General features: G+C 39.7%; 1 protein-coding gene across 3 annotated transcripts in view; it reads left to right on the top strand.

The window, feature by feature from the left end:
* The first annotated feature begins 434 nt into the window (after nt 1-434).
* RAB10 (RAB10, member RAS oncogene family) overlaps nt 435-18,417 on the top strand; it is a 76,043-nt gene continuing 58,060 nt past the window's right edge. Inside the window, exons 1-2 of one of the 3 annotated variants that reach the window (XM_036872841.1) lie at nt 960-1,098; nt 13,839-13,918. In XM_036872841.1, coding sequence (XP_036728736.1) covers nt 13,897-13,918 — 22 coding nt within the window. In that variant the 5' untranslated portion in view covers nt 960-1,098; nt 13,839-13,896. Of the gene's footprint in view, nt 1,099-8,810; nt 8,897-13,838; nt 13,919-18,417 lie in introns of all 3 variants that reach the window. The other 2 variants (XM_036872840.1, XM_036872839.1) reach the window with 2 other exon arrangements.

The following is an 18,417-nucleotide window of genomic DNA, read 5'->3' as shown; positions in this document are numbered from 1 at the left end:
CATTTACGAGCTACAGCTACACAGGAACACACGGCGACCCAAGCCCTTGGCTGCGCCAAGACTCTCAGCGAAACACACGCGCCAAATGCGGCCCGAAGCATCCTCAGCTGAGCCCGGAGAGCGACCACAGGAGGAAAACAGGGGGTGTCAAGGGGCTACTACAGCATGCCGCGCCTGCGCAGTCACTAGGCAGCGCCCCCCGCGGGGCGTGCTCATAACGCCGCGCACCCTATCAGACGGCCGCAGGGAGCGCGCCCGCGGCCTCGCCCTCTCTCGCCCCTCCCCTCTCTAGTCTCCGTCGGGCCTTAGACTGAGGCTCGGAGACCTAGAGCTCCACTCCTCACCCCCGCGGGCCCCCACACCCTCTGGCGCGCGTGCGCAGAGGCGGCCCGCAGGGCGAGGGCGCGAGGGGAGGGCGGGCGTACGTCCTTGCGTGCGTCTCAGGCAGCGCGCACGCCGGCGTGAGAGGGCACGGGGAAAAGGTGGCTCTGGTCGGGGCGGCTTGGCTTCCTGTGGCTATGTAGCTGAGCTCGTCGGCTCCGGGTCCTCCTTCGCTGCCATCGCCGCGTCCTAGCGCAGAGCGGCTGCTCGCGAGGGATACTGTCTTCACGCCCGCCGCTCTCCCTCGACGGCCGAGCTTGCTTGCTCGCCCGTGGGAGCGTCCCGGCCGAGCAGCCCTGAGGGGGGAGGGGAGGCCATTTTGTCCCGACCGACTCCCCGGAACCGGGCGGAGCGGCTGGGAGAGGCTGCGGAGCCGCGGTCGCCGCCCTCGGAGGCACCGGACGCAGCCACCGTCGGGGCTTCCTCGACGAGGCCGTTCCTAGGTCGCCCGCGCCCTCTCGAGCCCTCCTTTTTCCCACGCTTCCCCGGTCCTCCGGCCTGAGAACGCCCGAGAGAGGAGGAGTTGGCCGTTGTGAGAGGGACCGATCCCTTGGGGCCGCCGGCGGCGAGAGCCTGTGCCGCTCCTCCCAATGGCGAAGAAGACGTACGACCTGCTTTTCAAGCTGCTCCTGATCGGGGACTCGGGAGTGGGGAAGACCTGCGTCCTTTTTCGTTTTTCGGATGATGCCTTCAATACCACCTTTATTTCCACCATAGGTAAGACCTGTGGGAGGGTGGTGTGCGGTCTCTGCATCTGCAAACCGTTTCTTTTATTCCAGACATCTTGCTTCCAGTAATATACGCCTTTGTTTCAGTGATTCTGATTCCAAGCGACAGACCCAAGTTACTGTTTGAATCGGCATTGAGCTTTCTGGGGCGGGGTCTTCCCAAGCTTTGCATCCGGTCTTTTGCTTTCAAGTCTCACTCTGCTCAGTGCCTGCTGTTACAAAATATGCAGCATTAACAGCGTTCTAGAATCCTATTTCTTTAAGCGTCTGGATTGGCTTTTTCCATGTTGGTGTGGCGTTACTAGCTGTACGATATTTGTAAGGGATTTATTTTGGTGGTTGGGACTGAAGCACTAGGAGTCATTTGGTAAAGGCCTGGATTCATACTTCAGGGCAAAGAGAAGATTCCATGTGGTCTTAAAGTAAACTTGAGGATTTGTGTGAGGAATAATTAAGGTAAATTAGAAGGGAAAAGTGAGTTGCTCGGCGTTGACTAACCCATTGATGTGTCAAACAATTGGAGGCTCTTCGTGCTTGGGGTGGGACTCTCTGGCATGTTTGCTCACAGAGCTGTTCGAGACATCAACAGAAGCAGTAATCTAATGGAGACGATCAGCTTCTGTCCTCGAACCCGAAAGAATGAAGTTCTCCCTTCTGTTTTACTCTAGAATTTACAGGGAACTGTCTTGCCAGTCATAGCCTTGGGACTTATAATGTACTTTTCACCTCATGTGTCAGAATTATTTAGTGTGAAAGTAAGAGCTAAAGATTGACCTTTTAAATCGGTTTCCCGTTTAGGAAAAGAAAAGGGAACGCTCTAGGAAAGTCCCATTTGACTCTGCTGAGAAAATTTAGTGCATTAACACGAATTGTGTTAAATGGGTTGTATGTGAAATCCGTTTTTTCCCCACACACAATAAATATCTTAAAGGACACATGGTTGTCTCTGTCACTTGGGGCCCAGAACACAGCGTTTGGGCAGTGCAATGAAACCCATTTTTAAGTGTAACTAGTTTTATATTAAGATGATTTTTGAAAGAAGCAACTGTAGTCTTCTTTGAACTCTGGGAATTGTCACAATTAAGCTGACTTCAAACAGTTTATAGCATTTGGAATCGTTGATTTGGATTTCTTGTGATAAATATTTGTCAGCTACTTAATTCATTTTCATAAAACAAATTTTACTGAATTTAAATTGGGCAAGTGATCATTTTAACTAGGTTTTGATTTTACTCCCTTTTTTGGGGGGAGGGGGTCATTGTAATCATTATTTTCTGAGTGTCATACTGCTCTCTAGACCTGTCATAAATTTCACGAAACTTAGAACTTGTTCTCTGCCTGTGGGTTAGCACTTCCTACCACTATGTTTACTTTTAATATTTCCACTTTTAGCTGTATCTGGGTGGGTCAGGTAGTTAGATAGTTCAGTAAATATTTATTGAGCACCTAATGCTAGGCACTGTTTTAGGCACTGGGGATAGATAAGTGAACACAATAGACCTCTTAAGGAGCAGTCTAGTGAGGACAATCACAATAGAGTGTGGAAAGTGCTACAATGGGGGTGAGCATAGGAAGGAGGGGTGACTAGCCTAAATTAGGCGCTTGCATGGAGATGATGTCTAAAATGAAGTCTGAAGGACAAATAGGAATTGGACCACAGGGGTGGGATAGGGCCTTTCTGGAAAGGGGAGCATAGAATAAACCTGTAGTAAGATCAGGGATTTAATTCATGTGGTCAACTTTAACCTGTCGTTGAGAAGGGTAGGGGGTGGAGGGTAGGAAGCAAAACATTAACTCCATCTACTCTTGTCTTTTTTAATGAGTGCATACCCTCAACTAAAGCCCAATCCTGTAAGATAATGACATAATCTTCTTGTGTAGTCTTTCTTTTTTACTTTTTTTTTTTTTTGGCTGCCCCGCAAGACTTGCGGGGACCTTAGTTCCCTGACCAGGGATTGAACCTGCGCCCTCTGCAGTGAAAGCTGGGAGTCCTAACCACTGAACCGCCAGGGAATTCCCTTGTGTAGTCTTTTTACTAGGGAAAATGTGTAGTAATTTGGGATCAAACCTGCTGGGTTGGAATCCTAGTTCCACAGGTTACTAGTTATGGAACCTTGGCAAGTTAATTAATCTCTGTCTGCTTGTTTCTTCTTTAAATAGTGTTAATAATAGTACCTATCACATAAGGTAGTTGTGAGGATATTATGGGTCATTGAGAGCAAAGCACCTAGCATGGTGCCAGGCACACTGGAGGAGCACCGTGCATGCATATTAGCTATATATGGAACTCGTGACCCTTCTGCTGCTGAAGTGAGGCAGAACAAGTTACTTTATGGATTGACTGCCCTGCATGCAGTGGTCACACAAATATTTGTTAGTGCTCTGCTAAACAATTTCACTTTAGATTCTGAAACTTTCATATTTTGATATAAAAGTGTTTGATATGTGTGATACTTTGATATATAAGATATATTGAACAGTGTAAGCTGAGAAATGGATAAATACATGGGTGTAAAATTCTGAGTACAGCTCCAACACGTTGCATGTATTAGCTCTGTGTGCAGGTTTAGAAGTCTGCTGGCATCTTACACCAGTGCATCCAAAAGAAATATAATGTGAGTCACATAGATCATATTTTTTAGTAGCCACATTTAAAAAGTAAAAGAAGTATTTAATACTATATTTTAACTCATGTTATCCAGTCTTAAAATTTTATTATGTAATCAAGGTTAAAAAATAGTTGAGACATTTTACATTCTTTTTCTCCAGAGTGTATGTTATATTTACAGCTCATCTCAATTTAGATTAGGCACATTTCAGGTGCTGAGTGTGGCTAGTGCTACCATATTGGACAGTGCATGTTTAAACAGTATAAACTAGCCAGTTGGCTAATGTGCAGATGATTAGAGATACTTGGAATGAGTACTACTTTTAGGACATTTTAAATTTCATCAGTTGACTAGGATGTTTTTTTGTTTTGCTTTGCTTTTTAAAAAATTTAGAGCACTCTCTAATTATGAATGATACTGAAATTTGAGTTGTCACTTGATTATTAAAACCTCTTGAGGTTTGGACAGAAGTAGTTACCTTGCAGGTGTTCAGTAGGGCCAAACTGCCAGTATAACGCTGGCCCTCATTATTTTAGGCACAGTCATTTCAATTACTTATTGGTTATTGATTCTTGGAAGAAATAATTTTTATAGGCTTATGGTGCTTACTTACAGTGCTTACACAGACTACCGTATTTAAATTTTTCTGTATGTTTTTCACTTCCCACACATCTATGCCAGAAATTGTGTATGATGTTTATGGTCAGATTTATTGCAGACAGAGCTGTAAAAACAAATTACCGGTATGTTCCACACTCACCAATCGCAAAGTGAATCCAAGGGCACTAGAATATAAGCTGCGCAAGGGCAGAGGGCTTTGTCTTTTTTTTTTTAGCTGATAGATGCTAAGCACCTAGAAGAATCCCTGCATTTAATGGGTGCATGGTAAATAGTGAATGAAGGCAGGCAGACAGACAGGTAGTAAGTATAATCAGCATCCTCTAGAATTGGCTAGTTTTATTTTAACATTTCTTGTCTATCTATTTTCTGAGCATTAAATATGTGAAGTAGATTGAGGTCAGATTTTACTTAAGAAAATCAGCTGTTTGGCTAATAGAGTAATTTTAGGGTAAAACTGGTCTTGGAAATTCAGATTGTTGAAGTATTTGCTAAAGAGAGTTACTGGTTTTGGATGAGCAGATTTCATTGGTTGATTTGGCTATAACCCTGTTGGCAGTATGAGCTCAGGAAAGCATTACCCTTTCGTGATACGGTAGTTACTTGGACTCGTCCCAAAGCAGAAATTTTTTGTAGGCTGTTATACTGAAAGTGCTATCTTTTGGTGTTGTTAATCCTCCCTCCACCCCTCAACTTCATATTACTTTTTCTGTAAGGACTGTCTTTCACTAGGAAATGGAGTCTCTGGGTTCCATGTAAAAAATTAAATTGGTAAAGACTCTTGCCTCTGGGAGGGGTATAATGAACACACCCTTTTTGTTGTCTTTCTGAGTGTTTTTACTAAGCGTTGGAAGAGTAGGATGGTTCCACTAACATGCATTTAAGAATTGGTTTATTTAATTGAAATGAGCCCATTTTATATGGAGAGGCTGCTTTTTAGAGAATTGAGCAAAACCTTTTTCATATTAAACGTGACAGGACTTTGCTGTGACACCCAGGCAGTGGCTCATGCTGCAGGAATGCCAGTGTGCCTAAAGAATTTCTTTCTTTTTTTAAAAAAAAATTATTTATTTATTTATTTATTTTTGACTGTGTTGGGTCTTTGTTGCGGTGCGCGGGCTCCTCATTGAGGTGGCTTATCTTGTTGCAGAGGTCCGGCTCTAGGCACGTGAGCTCAGTAGTTGTGGCACGCGGGCTCAGTAGTTGTGGCTCATGGGCTCTAGAGCGCAGGCTCAGTAGTTGTGGCGCACAGGCTTACTTGCTCTGCGGCGTGTGGGATCTTCCCGGACCAGGGCTCAAACCTGTGTCCCCCGCATTCCCAACCACTGCGCCACCAGGGAAGCCCGCCTAAGGAATTTCTTTCATTTGAACGTGTATTTTTTTTTTTTTTAATTTTACACTTTATTTATTTATTTATTTTTGGCTGTGTTTGGTCTTCGTTTCTGTGCGTGGACTTTCTCTGGTTGTGGCGAGTGGGGGCCACTCTTCATCACGGTGCGCGGGCCTCTCACTGTCGCGGCCCCTCTTGTTGCGGAGCAGAGGCTCCAGACGCGCAGGCTTAGTAGTTGTGGCTCATGGGCTCAGTTGCTCCGCGGCATGTGGGATCCTCCCAGACCAGGGCTCGAACCCATGTCCGCTGCATTGACAGGCAGACTCTCAACCACTGTGCCACCAGGGAAGCCCCTGAACATGTATTTTTAGGATTGATTAAGAACTGTCCTGAGATTTTCCCAAAGAAGATACACAGATGGCCAGTAAACACATGAAAAGATGTTCAACATCACTAATCATTAGGGAAATGCAAATCAAAACCACTATGTGACGTTACTTCACATCCATTAGGATGACTGACATCAAAAATTAACTTTGGTAAAAAAAAAAAAAAAAGAACTTTGTCATAGACTTATCTGTTCGAGTCCCTGCTTTCAGTTCTTTTGGGTATATACCTGGAAGTGGCATTGCTAGATCATACCATAATTCTATTTTTAATATTTTGGGAAACCACCATATTGTTTTCCACAGTGGCTGCACAACTTTATGTTCCCATAGCACTGCACCAGGGTTTTATTTCTCCACATCCTCACCAACACTTGTTATTGTCTGTTTAGCAGCATTATTCACAGTAGCCGAAAGGTGGAAACAACCCAAATGTCCATAGACCAATGAATGGATACACAAGATGTAGCATATACATACAATGGAATATTATTCAACCTTAAAAAGGAGTGAAATTCTGATAGATTTTACAACATGAATAAACACTGAAAACACTATGCTAAGTGAAACAAGCCAGACACAAATGGACAAATACTGCATCAAGTCATTTATGTGAGGTGCCTAGAATAGGTCAATTCATAGAGAAAGTAGAATAGTGGTTACCAGGGCCTGGGGACTGGGTAATGGGAAGTTATTGGCTAATGTGTACAGAATTTCAGTTAGTGGGGAATTATTGCTTAAAGGGTACAGAGTTTCAGTTTGGGAAGATGAAAAAGTTTTGGAGATGGATAGTGGTGATGGTTGCACAGCAGTGTGAATACATTTAATGCCACTGAATTGTATACTTAGAAATGGTTAACATGCGCAGAAATACAAATACTGCATGATTCCATTTATATGAGGTATTTAAAGTTGTCAAATTCATAGAAACAGAAAGTAGAATAGTAGAAAGTAGAATGATGGTCTCCCAGGGACTGGGGGGAGGGGGAAATAGGGAGTTGTTTAATGGATATAGTATAGTTTTAGTTTTATGAGATGAAGGAGTTTTGGAGATCTGTTGTGTTATCAGTGTGAATACGCTTAACACTACTGCACTATACACTTAAAACTGGTTAAGTTGGTATATTTTTATGTTATGTGTTTTTTTTACTGCAATTAAAAAAATGGTTTAAGTGGTCAATTTTATGTTATGTATATTTTACTACCAAAAAGCCCCAAAAAACCTCTTTGCCACTTGACACAGCTCTCTAAAAGAGCATTTAATCACAGACAGCCCCTCACTGTTTCATGTGATAGCTACTGTTAACCAGTGGTCATTAAGTCAACAGGATCCTTTAAGGTACTTTCCCATGCTTTATTATTACTGGTCTGTACTTTTAGATACTGAAGGCAGGTTTGTCTTTTTGTTCTGTGTATCTACATAGATCTCCTTGGAATATTAATACAGGAAAGTACCCTGCAATGAATTTTTTTTTTTTTTTTTTTTTTTAGCTGCATTGGGTCTTAGTTGCTGCGCACAGGCTTTCTCTAGTTGCAGTGAGCGGGGGCAGGGGCTACTCTTCATTGCGGTGAGCGGGCTTCTCATTGCAGTGGCTTCTCTTGTTGCAGAGCACAGGCTCTAGGCGGGCGGGCCTCAGTAGTTGTGGCTCGTGGGCTGTAGAGCACAGGCTCAGTAGTTGTGGCGCACGGGCTTTGTTGCTCCGCGGCATGTAGGATCTTCCTGGACCAAGGATCGAACCCGTGTCCCCTGCATTGGCAGGTGGATTCTTATCCACTGCACCACCAGGGAAACTGAGTCAGGAAACTGATACTGATGAGGGGAAGTAACTTGCAGAAGATTATATGGCTAATTAGTGAAAGAGTTTTGACTAAAATCCACATCCAATCCTGTTCATGGCTGTGTTTCTCATCCTGAGAATTTCATTGTTTTGTTTGAAAAAATTAATGATAGGATCATTCTCCTACTCATCAATTTTAATTTGAAAAGTGGAGTTACAGTGGTTTATTGTTGTTTTGTCTTTGTTTTGACAGAAGTGGGAAAGTAACAAGTCTCAGCACCAAATACCAAGGGGTTTGTTCAGGTTACTTGTCTTTTGCAAACAGAGCATAACACAGCAGAGCTGAGCTTATAATGTTAGAAATAATTATTTTATTTTCAAGAATTATGGTGTATAATGGTATACGAGATGTGGCAAAGGAAATACTGATATTCCTGTTTGGTTTGTAAAGGGAAAGAATGATAGGAGAAATACTGTCAATCTGTTTCAACTTTTAACAGTACAGAGTTGCCCAGCCAGTGCTGTGATAGCAATTGTGATTAACAGAGAAATAGGGGCTTGTTGAGTTGATTTACAAATAAGAGACCATTATTTAGCACAAAATATAAATTTGTGAATAGCTAAGAGATCTGCATGGGAAGACTGCTTATGGAGATGGTTCAGTCCTAAAGGTAGAGTGTAAAAGAGCTATAGAGAGTGTTGAGACCATTGTCTGAACATAAAGACTGATAAAAGTCTTGTAAAGGTCATGGATTTGCTTCCTTCAAAGAGGTGAATATTGGGGGTTAATGGAATAAGTCCTTTAAATTTGGGTTATAAGAAAAGGAATTTGAAAAGATGACTAGAGTAAAATTTTGGTGAAGAAAACTCATCTGAAGGTAAATCTCAAATGAGAAAAAACATTATCTTTGAAGATAGTAGTACCATATATTTTGAGTTACAAGCAAAAGTGATTGCTTGATGTTTGTCCTTCTTTCCAGAGATGAAAAATCATATTTTTGGGGAAAACAGCAACTGGTGATGGAACACTAAATTTCCAGCATGACCCAGAAACAGAGCATCCAAGGTTGTAAAACATTAGAAAATGGAAAAAACCATTATTCTGGAGACCCAAAAAGTACAATGTAGCAAAATCAGAACAGAGGACAGTATTGATTTGTTTCTTTCATATCAGTAGCAATGCTTATGCAGGCTTTTTTTAATTGACATTTTTATTAAGGCAGTTGTAAATTCACATGCAGTTGTAAAAAACAATGCAGAAGGATCCCTTGTACACTTTGCCCAGTTTCTCCTAATGGTAACATTTTGTGAAACTGTAGTATAATATCACAACCAGGATATTGTCATCTGTTACAGCACACCAGTCTTACTCAAATTTCTCTAGTTTTACTTGTACTCATTTGTGTGTGTGTGTATGAAATTCACTACAATTTTGTCACTTCTGTAGGTTCATGTAGCAACCACCACAGTCAAGATACTGAACAGTTCCAAGGGACAAGGATCCCTTGTGTTCTTTTTTAACTATACCCCTTTCCTCCCTCCACCCCCCCCATTCTCTCCTCCAAAAATTTGTCCTCCATTTATAAAATTTTGTCATTCACGAATGTAATATAAATGGAACCATATATGATGTAACCTTTGGGATTTGGTTCTATTCAGTCGGCTTAATTCCCTGGAGATTCATCCAAGTTGTATGCATCAATAGTTCCTTTTTTATTATTGAGTAGTATTTCATGGTATGCATTCCCCAAGTTTGGTTAATGACTCACCCATTGGGGAACACCTGGGCTGATTCCAGTTTTTGGCTGTTATAAATAAAGCTGCTGTGAATTTTTATGTAGAAGGTTTTGTATGATCATAAATTTTTGTTTCTCTGGGATAAATGCCTAATAGTGCAATTACTGGGTCATATGGTAATTGCATGTTTAGTTTTATAAGAAACTACCAAACTGTTTCTCGAGTGGCTGTACTATTTTATATTCCTTCAATAGCGTGTGAGTGATCTTGTTTCTCTGCATCTTCACCAGCATTTGGTGGTTTTACTATTTTGTGTTTTAGCTATCCTGATGAGTGTGTAGTAATAATCTCACTCATTGTTGTTTTAAATCGCATTTCCTTGATAGCCAGAGGTGTTGAAAAATCTTTTTATGTTCTTATTTGCCATCTGTGTGTTCTCTGGTGAAATATCTGTTCACGTCAGTTGCCCATTTTCTAATTGCATTCTTTTTTCTTTTTTTTTTTAACTATTGAGTTTTATGAGCTCTTTATACATTTTATTTTATTTATTTGGCTGCGTTGGGTCTTCGTTGCTGCACGCGAGATGTGGTGAGCGGAGGCTACTCTTTGTTGCAGTGCGCGGGCTTCTCATTGTGGTGGCTTCTCTTCTTGCGGAGCATGGGCTCTAGGCACGTGGGCTTCAGTAGTTGTGGTGCGTGGGCTTAGTTGCTCCACGGCATGTGGGATCTTCCCGGACCAGGGCTTGAACCTGTGTCCCCTGCACTGGCAGGCGAATTCTTAACCACTGCACCACCAGGGAAGTCCCTTGAAAGCTTTTTAAAGTTAATTTTTATCAGTGATGTGTACACATATTTGAAGTTAAGTAAACTGCTAAAAGATTTATAGTAACAAAAAAAGCAGTCTCCTGTCTCATTTCCTCTCCATCTTCAGTCCTGTTCTTTAGAAGCATCTTCTACCTCTTCTGTTATATACTCCTGTATTTTCAAAAGATAAGGTATACAGCCATCTCTTGAGTATTAATTTAATATTAGATGAAAATTTTAACCTGTTATAATCTCATCCCACTTTTATCCCAGTTTTTTTTGTTAAATTGATATCCAGTGGTTACATTAATATGCCCATGTGAATATTCCCTATCAAGCCAAATAGTCTGTTATGACTCTATTTCCTTTTTTCTGAAGTTGAAAGTTCTTTTTATTTGATTAATTTCCTTTACGCATTATCAAGTCTTCCTACATCCTCCAACAACCTCTCAGAATGAATTTCTACACAGTCAAACTATTAGAGATATATATATTTCTTCCTGGATACCTCTCTTCTAGGTCTTTCTCCTTCTTGCTTCAGTTCCCTTAGCCTCTCTCATGTGAGATACTGTTGTTAATTTATTGCCTTGGATCATATCATTCTCTAGTAGCTTCTTGCAAAAAGGGTACATGGCAAAGGAAATTTTTTGAGACTTTCCATATTTGACAATGTCTAAATTCTTTCCTTTCACTCAATTGAAAGTTTGACAAGGCCTAGGATTCTGGTTTGAAAATAATTTTCCCTTAGGATTTTGAAAGTATTACTTTTGTCTTTTAGCTTCTGATGTTGTTGGCAGGTACAATACCATTCTGATTCTTTATCCATCATTTATGGCCTAGTTTGTCTCTGGAAGTTTTTAGATTTTTAGTTTTTTTGAATTCCTGGTAACAGATCATGTACCTCAGTGGGTGGGTCTTTTTTTAAAATAAATCTATCATTCTCGATACTTGGTGGGCCTTTCCAGGTCCTTAACTTCTTCACGTTTTCTTACATTTTTCCCTCCTGTGATTTTCTTCCCTTTATTTTCTGTTTTTAGTTGGATGTTGGACTTCCTGGATTGATTGTATAATTTTCTATTTTCTAGCTTTGCTAATTCGTTCTTTCTGGGAGATTTCTTTGACTTTACCTTTTAACTTTTCTATTGAAGATTTTATTTCAGCTGTAGTATGTTTAAGTTTCTAGTGTTTTTTCTGGTTTATTCCTTAAAATTTGTTTTTAAGCATTCTGTTCTTGTTTTATAAATACAGTATCTTTCTTGGAAGATAGCTTTTTTGACATTTTCTTCTTGACTCTCTTTTTCCTTCGAGTTTTCCATACCCATGTTTGTTTTATTCTGTATTTTATTTTAGAGGCCTTCCTCAAATGATTGGTGATTTCAGGACATACATTCATAATTAAGAATGGGTTGTTGAATCAGCTGCACTTCAATAAGATTTTTTTTAAAAGTGCCAAAAAAAAAAAAAAAAGAATGGGTCTTTGAAAAGATGTTCATGAGCTTTGTAAACATGGGTGGGGCTTTTTAATCTCCCTGGTTTTAGTTTCATCTCCACACTCCACTGAACCTCTTGTTCCTGAATTCAGAGTGTGTCAGTTTCAGATTTTCTAGAGAATAAATCTTTAGACTCCTGCTAGGTCTTGAGGAGTGGTAATATCTGGTTATGTGAAATGGAGACTAGGTCTTGGGGTGTCCTTATATAAACCTTCAATCAGGCCTTTACTTTCTGCCTGGTACCTAATACCTCCTATTGCTAAACCTCCTATTTAGACGTGAATTGGCTTGCTCCTCATTGGTATCTTCTTCAGTGGGTTCTGAGGTCATAAACTTCTTCATCTATTGTGGTTAGTTACAATGTCTCTCCATTGCAATGAAGGTAAACTCTTTATATTTCTTGTTTTCCTTAAAGTTTTGGTGTGATTTTGGAGAGAAGGGATCAGAAAGATTTTTCTCTTTTAGTTTAACTGGAATTTGAAGTAATTTTTCACTCCAAATGATTTTTGACTCCACTTTTTAACTCATTAATAACATCCAGTAGGATTAGGGATGGATGATACTTTGCTACTGTTCTTGTAAATATCTAGTCCATCCTCAAAATACTGATATTTTTGTTATTTAGGGTAGTCAAATGAATGTAGTAGGGAATCAGAGTATTCACAACAGCACCATTTAAAGGAAAGAGCTTTAATTTAGATGTATAATTCTTGGCTGATTTACTTGGGGAGAAGGGAGAGTATTTTTTGCTTTTTGAACAAAGTATGACTGTAGTCTTAAACTTCAGTCTTTTGCTCTCGATGTATACTATTTTATAGAATACTGACCAACAAATGATTCAGCAAACTCATAATCTGTCAGAGGATTGCAGTGGGTCCTATATATTACAGCACTTGGCTTTGAATGATAAGGTATCGCCCGCTTGATTTTTAGCTGGTTTGAAACCTACTAGTAAATATTTTTCCTTACAAAGTGTGAGTAGAGTTACTCTGCCTCTTTGTATATTCTCAGTCTTACTAAAATGGCTTTGCCTTCCTTAAATTAGACATTAATGGATACGTGTGAATTTTTTAAAATCCATTCGTGTCTTTCTGCATATTTTTGTGTGTGGGAATATATAGTCAGCATAATAAATGGACAAGAGTGCTGTGGAAGGTAAATATAATATCAAAGTAACTGTTCAAGTGTTAGCTCTTTGCTTAAGTGAGTAAGAATTCTGAAAACTTTTTTCTTCTTTTGGAAAGTTTCAGACCTACAGTAAAGATACTTATTATAATGAATCCTCTTATATCCTTCCTCTAGATTCACCAATTGCCAATATTTTGCTACATTTGGTTTTATGTCTCTTTAGATAGTTTATTTTATGTATGAAGTGGTGTCTGATTCAAAATAGATTAAAGATTTGTATGCCATAGTCATTTTTCAAAAATAAAGTAGGAAATTAAGCTATAAGCCTTTGCACTTGCCGTTGAGGTTTTGCAATGTGTCAGGCACTCTCTGTGAGCACCAGAGATGCAGTGGTGAGTAGTACAACTTGGTGCCTGTCCTTGTGGAGTTTAAGTTCTAGTGGAGAATTTTGAAAAGTGCACCAACATACCACTACTTTCTTAGCACCTAAGTTAGAATCTGATTCTCAATATCTTTGCTGCTCTTCTAAGACATTTCATATTTGTGGGAAATACAAGCTTTATGCTCTTTAAGACACCTTATTTTTCTGTTCTGTTTTCTTGTCTTACAAAGTTACGTTTGCTATACCTCATGAAAGAAAGTTTTGTTTTGTTTTTTTAAGATACAGAATTTTAAACAGTCAGGTAGTAACACTTACATGTATCTAGAGACTAGTCTTCCATTAACCTCTGAACATAATACAGACGAAAACAAATCATATATTCACAAATCACCTAAATTAAAGCCACACGTAGCACTTAGTGTTTTCTTAGTGCCTTACTGACTTTGTTTTTTAATTCCATTTTATTAGACCCTGAAGAAGCAGCAGACTTTTGTTTTTATGCCGGTGACATGTCCAGCCAGCAGAAATGAGACCAGATAGACATTTAGGTAGGAGACCTGAAAACTAAGACAAAGATTAAAGATTGTATTACCGTACGATACAGTTACAGATTTGTGAATTGATGATTATGGCCAATGAGAAGTTCCTTTTTTTTTTTTGGCCGTGCCGCACGGCTTGCGAGGTCTTAGTTCCCCGACCAGGGGTTGAATCCCGGCTGTGGCAGTGAAAGCACCGAGTCCTAACCACTGGACCGCCAGGGAATTCCCTAGAAGAAGTTCTTTTATCTTCAGTAGTCTCTGTTGAGGTAGAAAGTTTGATATATTTTGGAGACATAATAAAAAATGAGTTTTGGTGCCTTATGTATGTATAATCAGAGTTTAACTTTTGTGGAATAATTTTTCCACAAGATGCTGGATAAATGCTTTATTATAATAAAATGAAATTATTTCTTGTATTCAGAAAGAATTTAAAAAATTGGGATGCATTGATGGAAAAGTGAAGCCTGAGGGTGAATATAATCCAAACAAAGTTATGAGCTTAGATGAGGTAAATTTAAGATTTACTCACTAGTTCTCAAGTATTAGGATTGTTGGAGGATTATCCTTTAAAATGTGAGTGAACAGTTTGGGGGATAAATATAAGGATTTTTTTTTCATGTTGAATGAAACATTTACAGAAGTAATTTCTCTATTTTAAATGGATTCAAAAAGGGTCTGCACAGATGTGTGAATGTCAGGACCATAAATAGCATCTTAATGAAACTGGCTTATACCTAAGCTCTAAGATGGACTTCCAGGAAGTCAGCCATGCTCTTAACTTAATATGCCTCCCTCAAGAATAGTGGGCTTTTTGAATAAGTCAGACAGGGTTTAGCAGTTTGTATTTCTCTGTACAATAAAATATTCTAATAAAAGTATTTAATAATAATATCTTATATAACACAGGTAACTATAAATTAAGCAACAGGTGGACAGTTTCCTTTGTGGAGTATTTGTGACTGATGATCAATGTGTGCTTAAGGGAATAAAAATAATTTCAATGTTAACCTGATATACTCAAATAACTAATTTTTACACTATAATATCGTGACTTCCCCCTCTAATTTTTCTTTTTCTTTTTCTTTTTTTAAAAATACGCATGCATTCCTCTTGGGTGTGTATTTAGGGGTGGGATTGCTGGGTCATGGTGTACGCATATACTTAGCTTTGGTAGGTACTAGCTTTCGCAGATAGTACTGAACAATTTTACAAAGTGGTCCTATCAATTTTGGTTCATCTTTTTTTTTAAATTTATTTTTATGTATTTATTTTTGGCTGCCTTGGGTCTGCATTGCTGCGCGTGGGCTTTCTCTAATTGCAGCAGGGGGGCTACTTTTCATTGCAGTGCTTGGGCATCTCATTGCGGTGGTTTCTCTTATTGTGGAGCACGGGCTCTAGGCACGCAGGCTTCAGTAGTTGTTGTGAGTGGGCTCAGTAGTTGTGGCTCACGGGCTCTAGAGCACAGGCTCAGTAGTTGTGGCGCACGGGCTTTAGTTGCTCCGCGGCATGTGGGATCTTCCTGGACCAGGGCTCGAACCCGTGTCCCCTGCATTGGCAGGTGGATTCTTAACCACTGTGCCACCAGGGAAGCCCCTTCCCCCTCTAATTTTTCTTCAATTTCTCTTCTGAAAAACTTTCTTTAATAAGATGTCTATATGTAGGTGCCACAGATTACAGGACTTTTTTAAAACTTTCTTTTTTAGCCCCCAACACATTTTCTTGAGCTGATTTTTACTTTTTTTCTACGTTATGCTTTTTAGCAGGCACTGTTTAAGTCATTGGTGATGAATATATATATATGTATATATATATATATATATATACATATATATATATGAATGCTCTTATTCTTTGCCCTAGGTTGTGGTCTTTCTATTAAATGATGATTTCCAACTCCAGCAGTGATTTAGTTAAGCACAATTTGCCTTTTAAAACTTGCCTCAGTCTCAGGTAACATCTTCATCCTTGACATTCTGTCTCCCTTGGAATGCGTGAGCCCCCTGGAATGCTTTAGCCCCTGCTGAATGGACTGTTTCTTCAAACATTTGCCTTTTTTCCTGATCTATTGAATTTTAGCAAACCTACTGAGTTTAAAATTGCTTCAGTTGAGTGAGAGTTTTTTAGGGTACTGTATTTTCAAATACAGTTTGTTTTATCATCTGTTGTTAGTTGAATTTGTTGGTTGATGGAAATGAGTGGCTAGAAGGGAAGAAATGGAGGTATTAAAACATTAATTTTAAGGAAAGCATTATAGGTAACTTAATTTCAAGAGTAAATAATTAAAATTTTTTGTTAGTTTGTTCTTGACTCTTCTACTGTAAAACACATCTTCCTCAAAGCAATGGTGTCAGTGTGCCTGCTTGGTATTGTATGATATATGCAATGCAATTGTACATATGTTGTTTTGCAGATTTTGAAATGTACCATGGAGTACTATTACAGCTTGGCTCATCCTCCTTGCTATTTGTCAGTTAAATTTTCTCACATAACTGCCATGATCTGCTTCAGTGGATGATTTTCTTTTAAGACCATATTTGGCTTTCCTCAGCCATTGAATTTGAACAATCTGTGGTGGGTTGATTTTCTTTAAAGATGATAAAGAATGATCCTTTTTTTTTAAATACCTTTATTGGAGTATAATTGCTTTACAATGTTGTGTTAGTTTCTGCTGTACAACAAAGTGAATCAGCTGTATGTATACGTATATCCCCATATCTCCTCCCTCTTGAGCCTCCCTCCCACCCTCCCTTTCCCACCCCTCTAGGTTGTCAACAAAGCACCGAGCTGATCTCCCTGTGCTATGCAGCAGCTTCCCACTAGCCATCCATTTTACATTTGGTAGTGTATATATGTCAGTGTTACTCTCTCACCTCGTCCCCTTCCCCACCGTGTCCTCAAGCCCATTCTCTATGTCTGCATCTTTATTCCTGTCCTGCCATTAGGTTCATCAGTACCGGTTTTTTTAGATTCCATATATGTGCGTTAGCATCTGGTGTTTGTTTTTCTCTTTCTGACTTACTTCACTCTGTATGACAGACTCTAGGTCCATCCACCTCATTACAAATAACTCAGTTTCGTTCCTTTTTATGGCTGAGTAATATTCCATTGCATATATGTGCCATATCTTTATCCATTCATCTATTGATGGACATTTAGGTTGCTTCCATGTCGTGGCTATTGTAAATAGTGCTGCAGTGAACAAAGAATGATCCATTTTTTGAAATACGCAATGACTGTGAAGACAGTGGTTCCAAAGTGTGGATCTCTTCACAGCAGCACCAGCATCACCAGGAAGCTTGCTGGAAATGCAAATTCTCACGTTCTACCTGTCAACTGTTGAATCAGAAATTCCTTGGGTAGGACTCAGCCATCTGTATTTTGATGGAGCCGTCCAGATGATTTCCATACAAGCTAAAGTTTGAGAGCCAAGGTTGTACTATTAAATACATCACAGAAGTAGTTGTATTTTACTTTTTTTCCTCCTTCCACAGTGTATCTTGGAGATCATTCCTCATGATTAGTTTCTTCATTTTTTAAAAACTGCTGCATAGTGTTCCATTAGATGTATCACGATTTAGTTAATGAGTTCCGTGTTTATCAACATTTTGGGTCTGGAGCATAAAGTGTTTAGAAATTATGTGGTGCCGACTGTGAAGGGCCTTATATGATCTGGCAGTAAGCTTGTACTTCATCCTGTAGATGGGGTAGTGAGTGGCAGGATTAAGATCCATGTCACATAATCCTGATGCTACCACTCTCTGGGCGAATCGGTGCCACTAACTTAGGGAATATGCTAGTTAGGAGCATGTCTCACAGGCATGATGGTAAGTTTTTTTAACCAAAATGTGAAATTTGAGAAGTACATGGTAAATATTCCAAAGGTTTATTGGGGCAAAAACTGTGAGTACTTTAGGATTACGATTATCATAACTAGTCAGATAATTTAAAAAATAGAACTACTGTATGGTTCAGCAGTCCCACCTTTGGATATAGATCCTGAGGAATTGAAAGCAGAGTCTTGAAGAGATTTTGCACACCCGTGTTCATAGCAGCACTTGTTACAGTAGCCATGAGGTGGAAGGAACCCAAAGTCCATTTGTGCTTATCAGGAGCTGGGGGAAAAGGGGCAAAGGAGCGTTGTTTAATGCATGTAGTTCTGCAAGATGAAAAAGTTCTGGAGATCTGTTGCACTACAGTGTGAATATACTTAACACTACTGAACAGTACACTTAAAAATGGTTAAGATGGTAAATTCTATGGTACTTTTTAAAAAAATAAATTAATTTATTTATTTTATTATTTATTTATTTATTTTGGCTGCGTTGGGTCTTTTGTTGCTGTGGCTTCCCCTAGTTGCGGTGCGCTGGGGGCTACTCTTCATTGCAGTGCGCTGGCTTCTCGTTGTGATGGCTTCTCTTGTTGTGGAGCATGGGCTCTAGGCATGTGGGCTTCAGTAGTTGTGGCACACAGGCTCAGTAGTTGTGGCTCATGGGCTCTAGAGCACAGGC

This window comes from Balaenoptera musculus, chromosome 13 (genome assembly GCF_009873245.2).
Source record: "Balaenoptera musculus isolate JJ_BM4_2016_0621 chromosome 13, mBalMus1.pri.v3, whole genome shotgun sequence".
Lineage (NCBI taxonomy): Eukaryota > Metazoa > Chordata > Mammalia > Artiodactyla > Balaenopteridae > Balaenoptera > Balaenoptera musculus.
The sequence above is the reverse complement of the archived record's forward strand: the minus strand, read 5'-3'. Positions and strand labels throughout refer to the sequence as shown.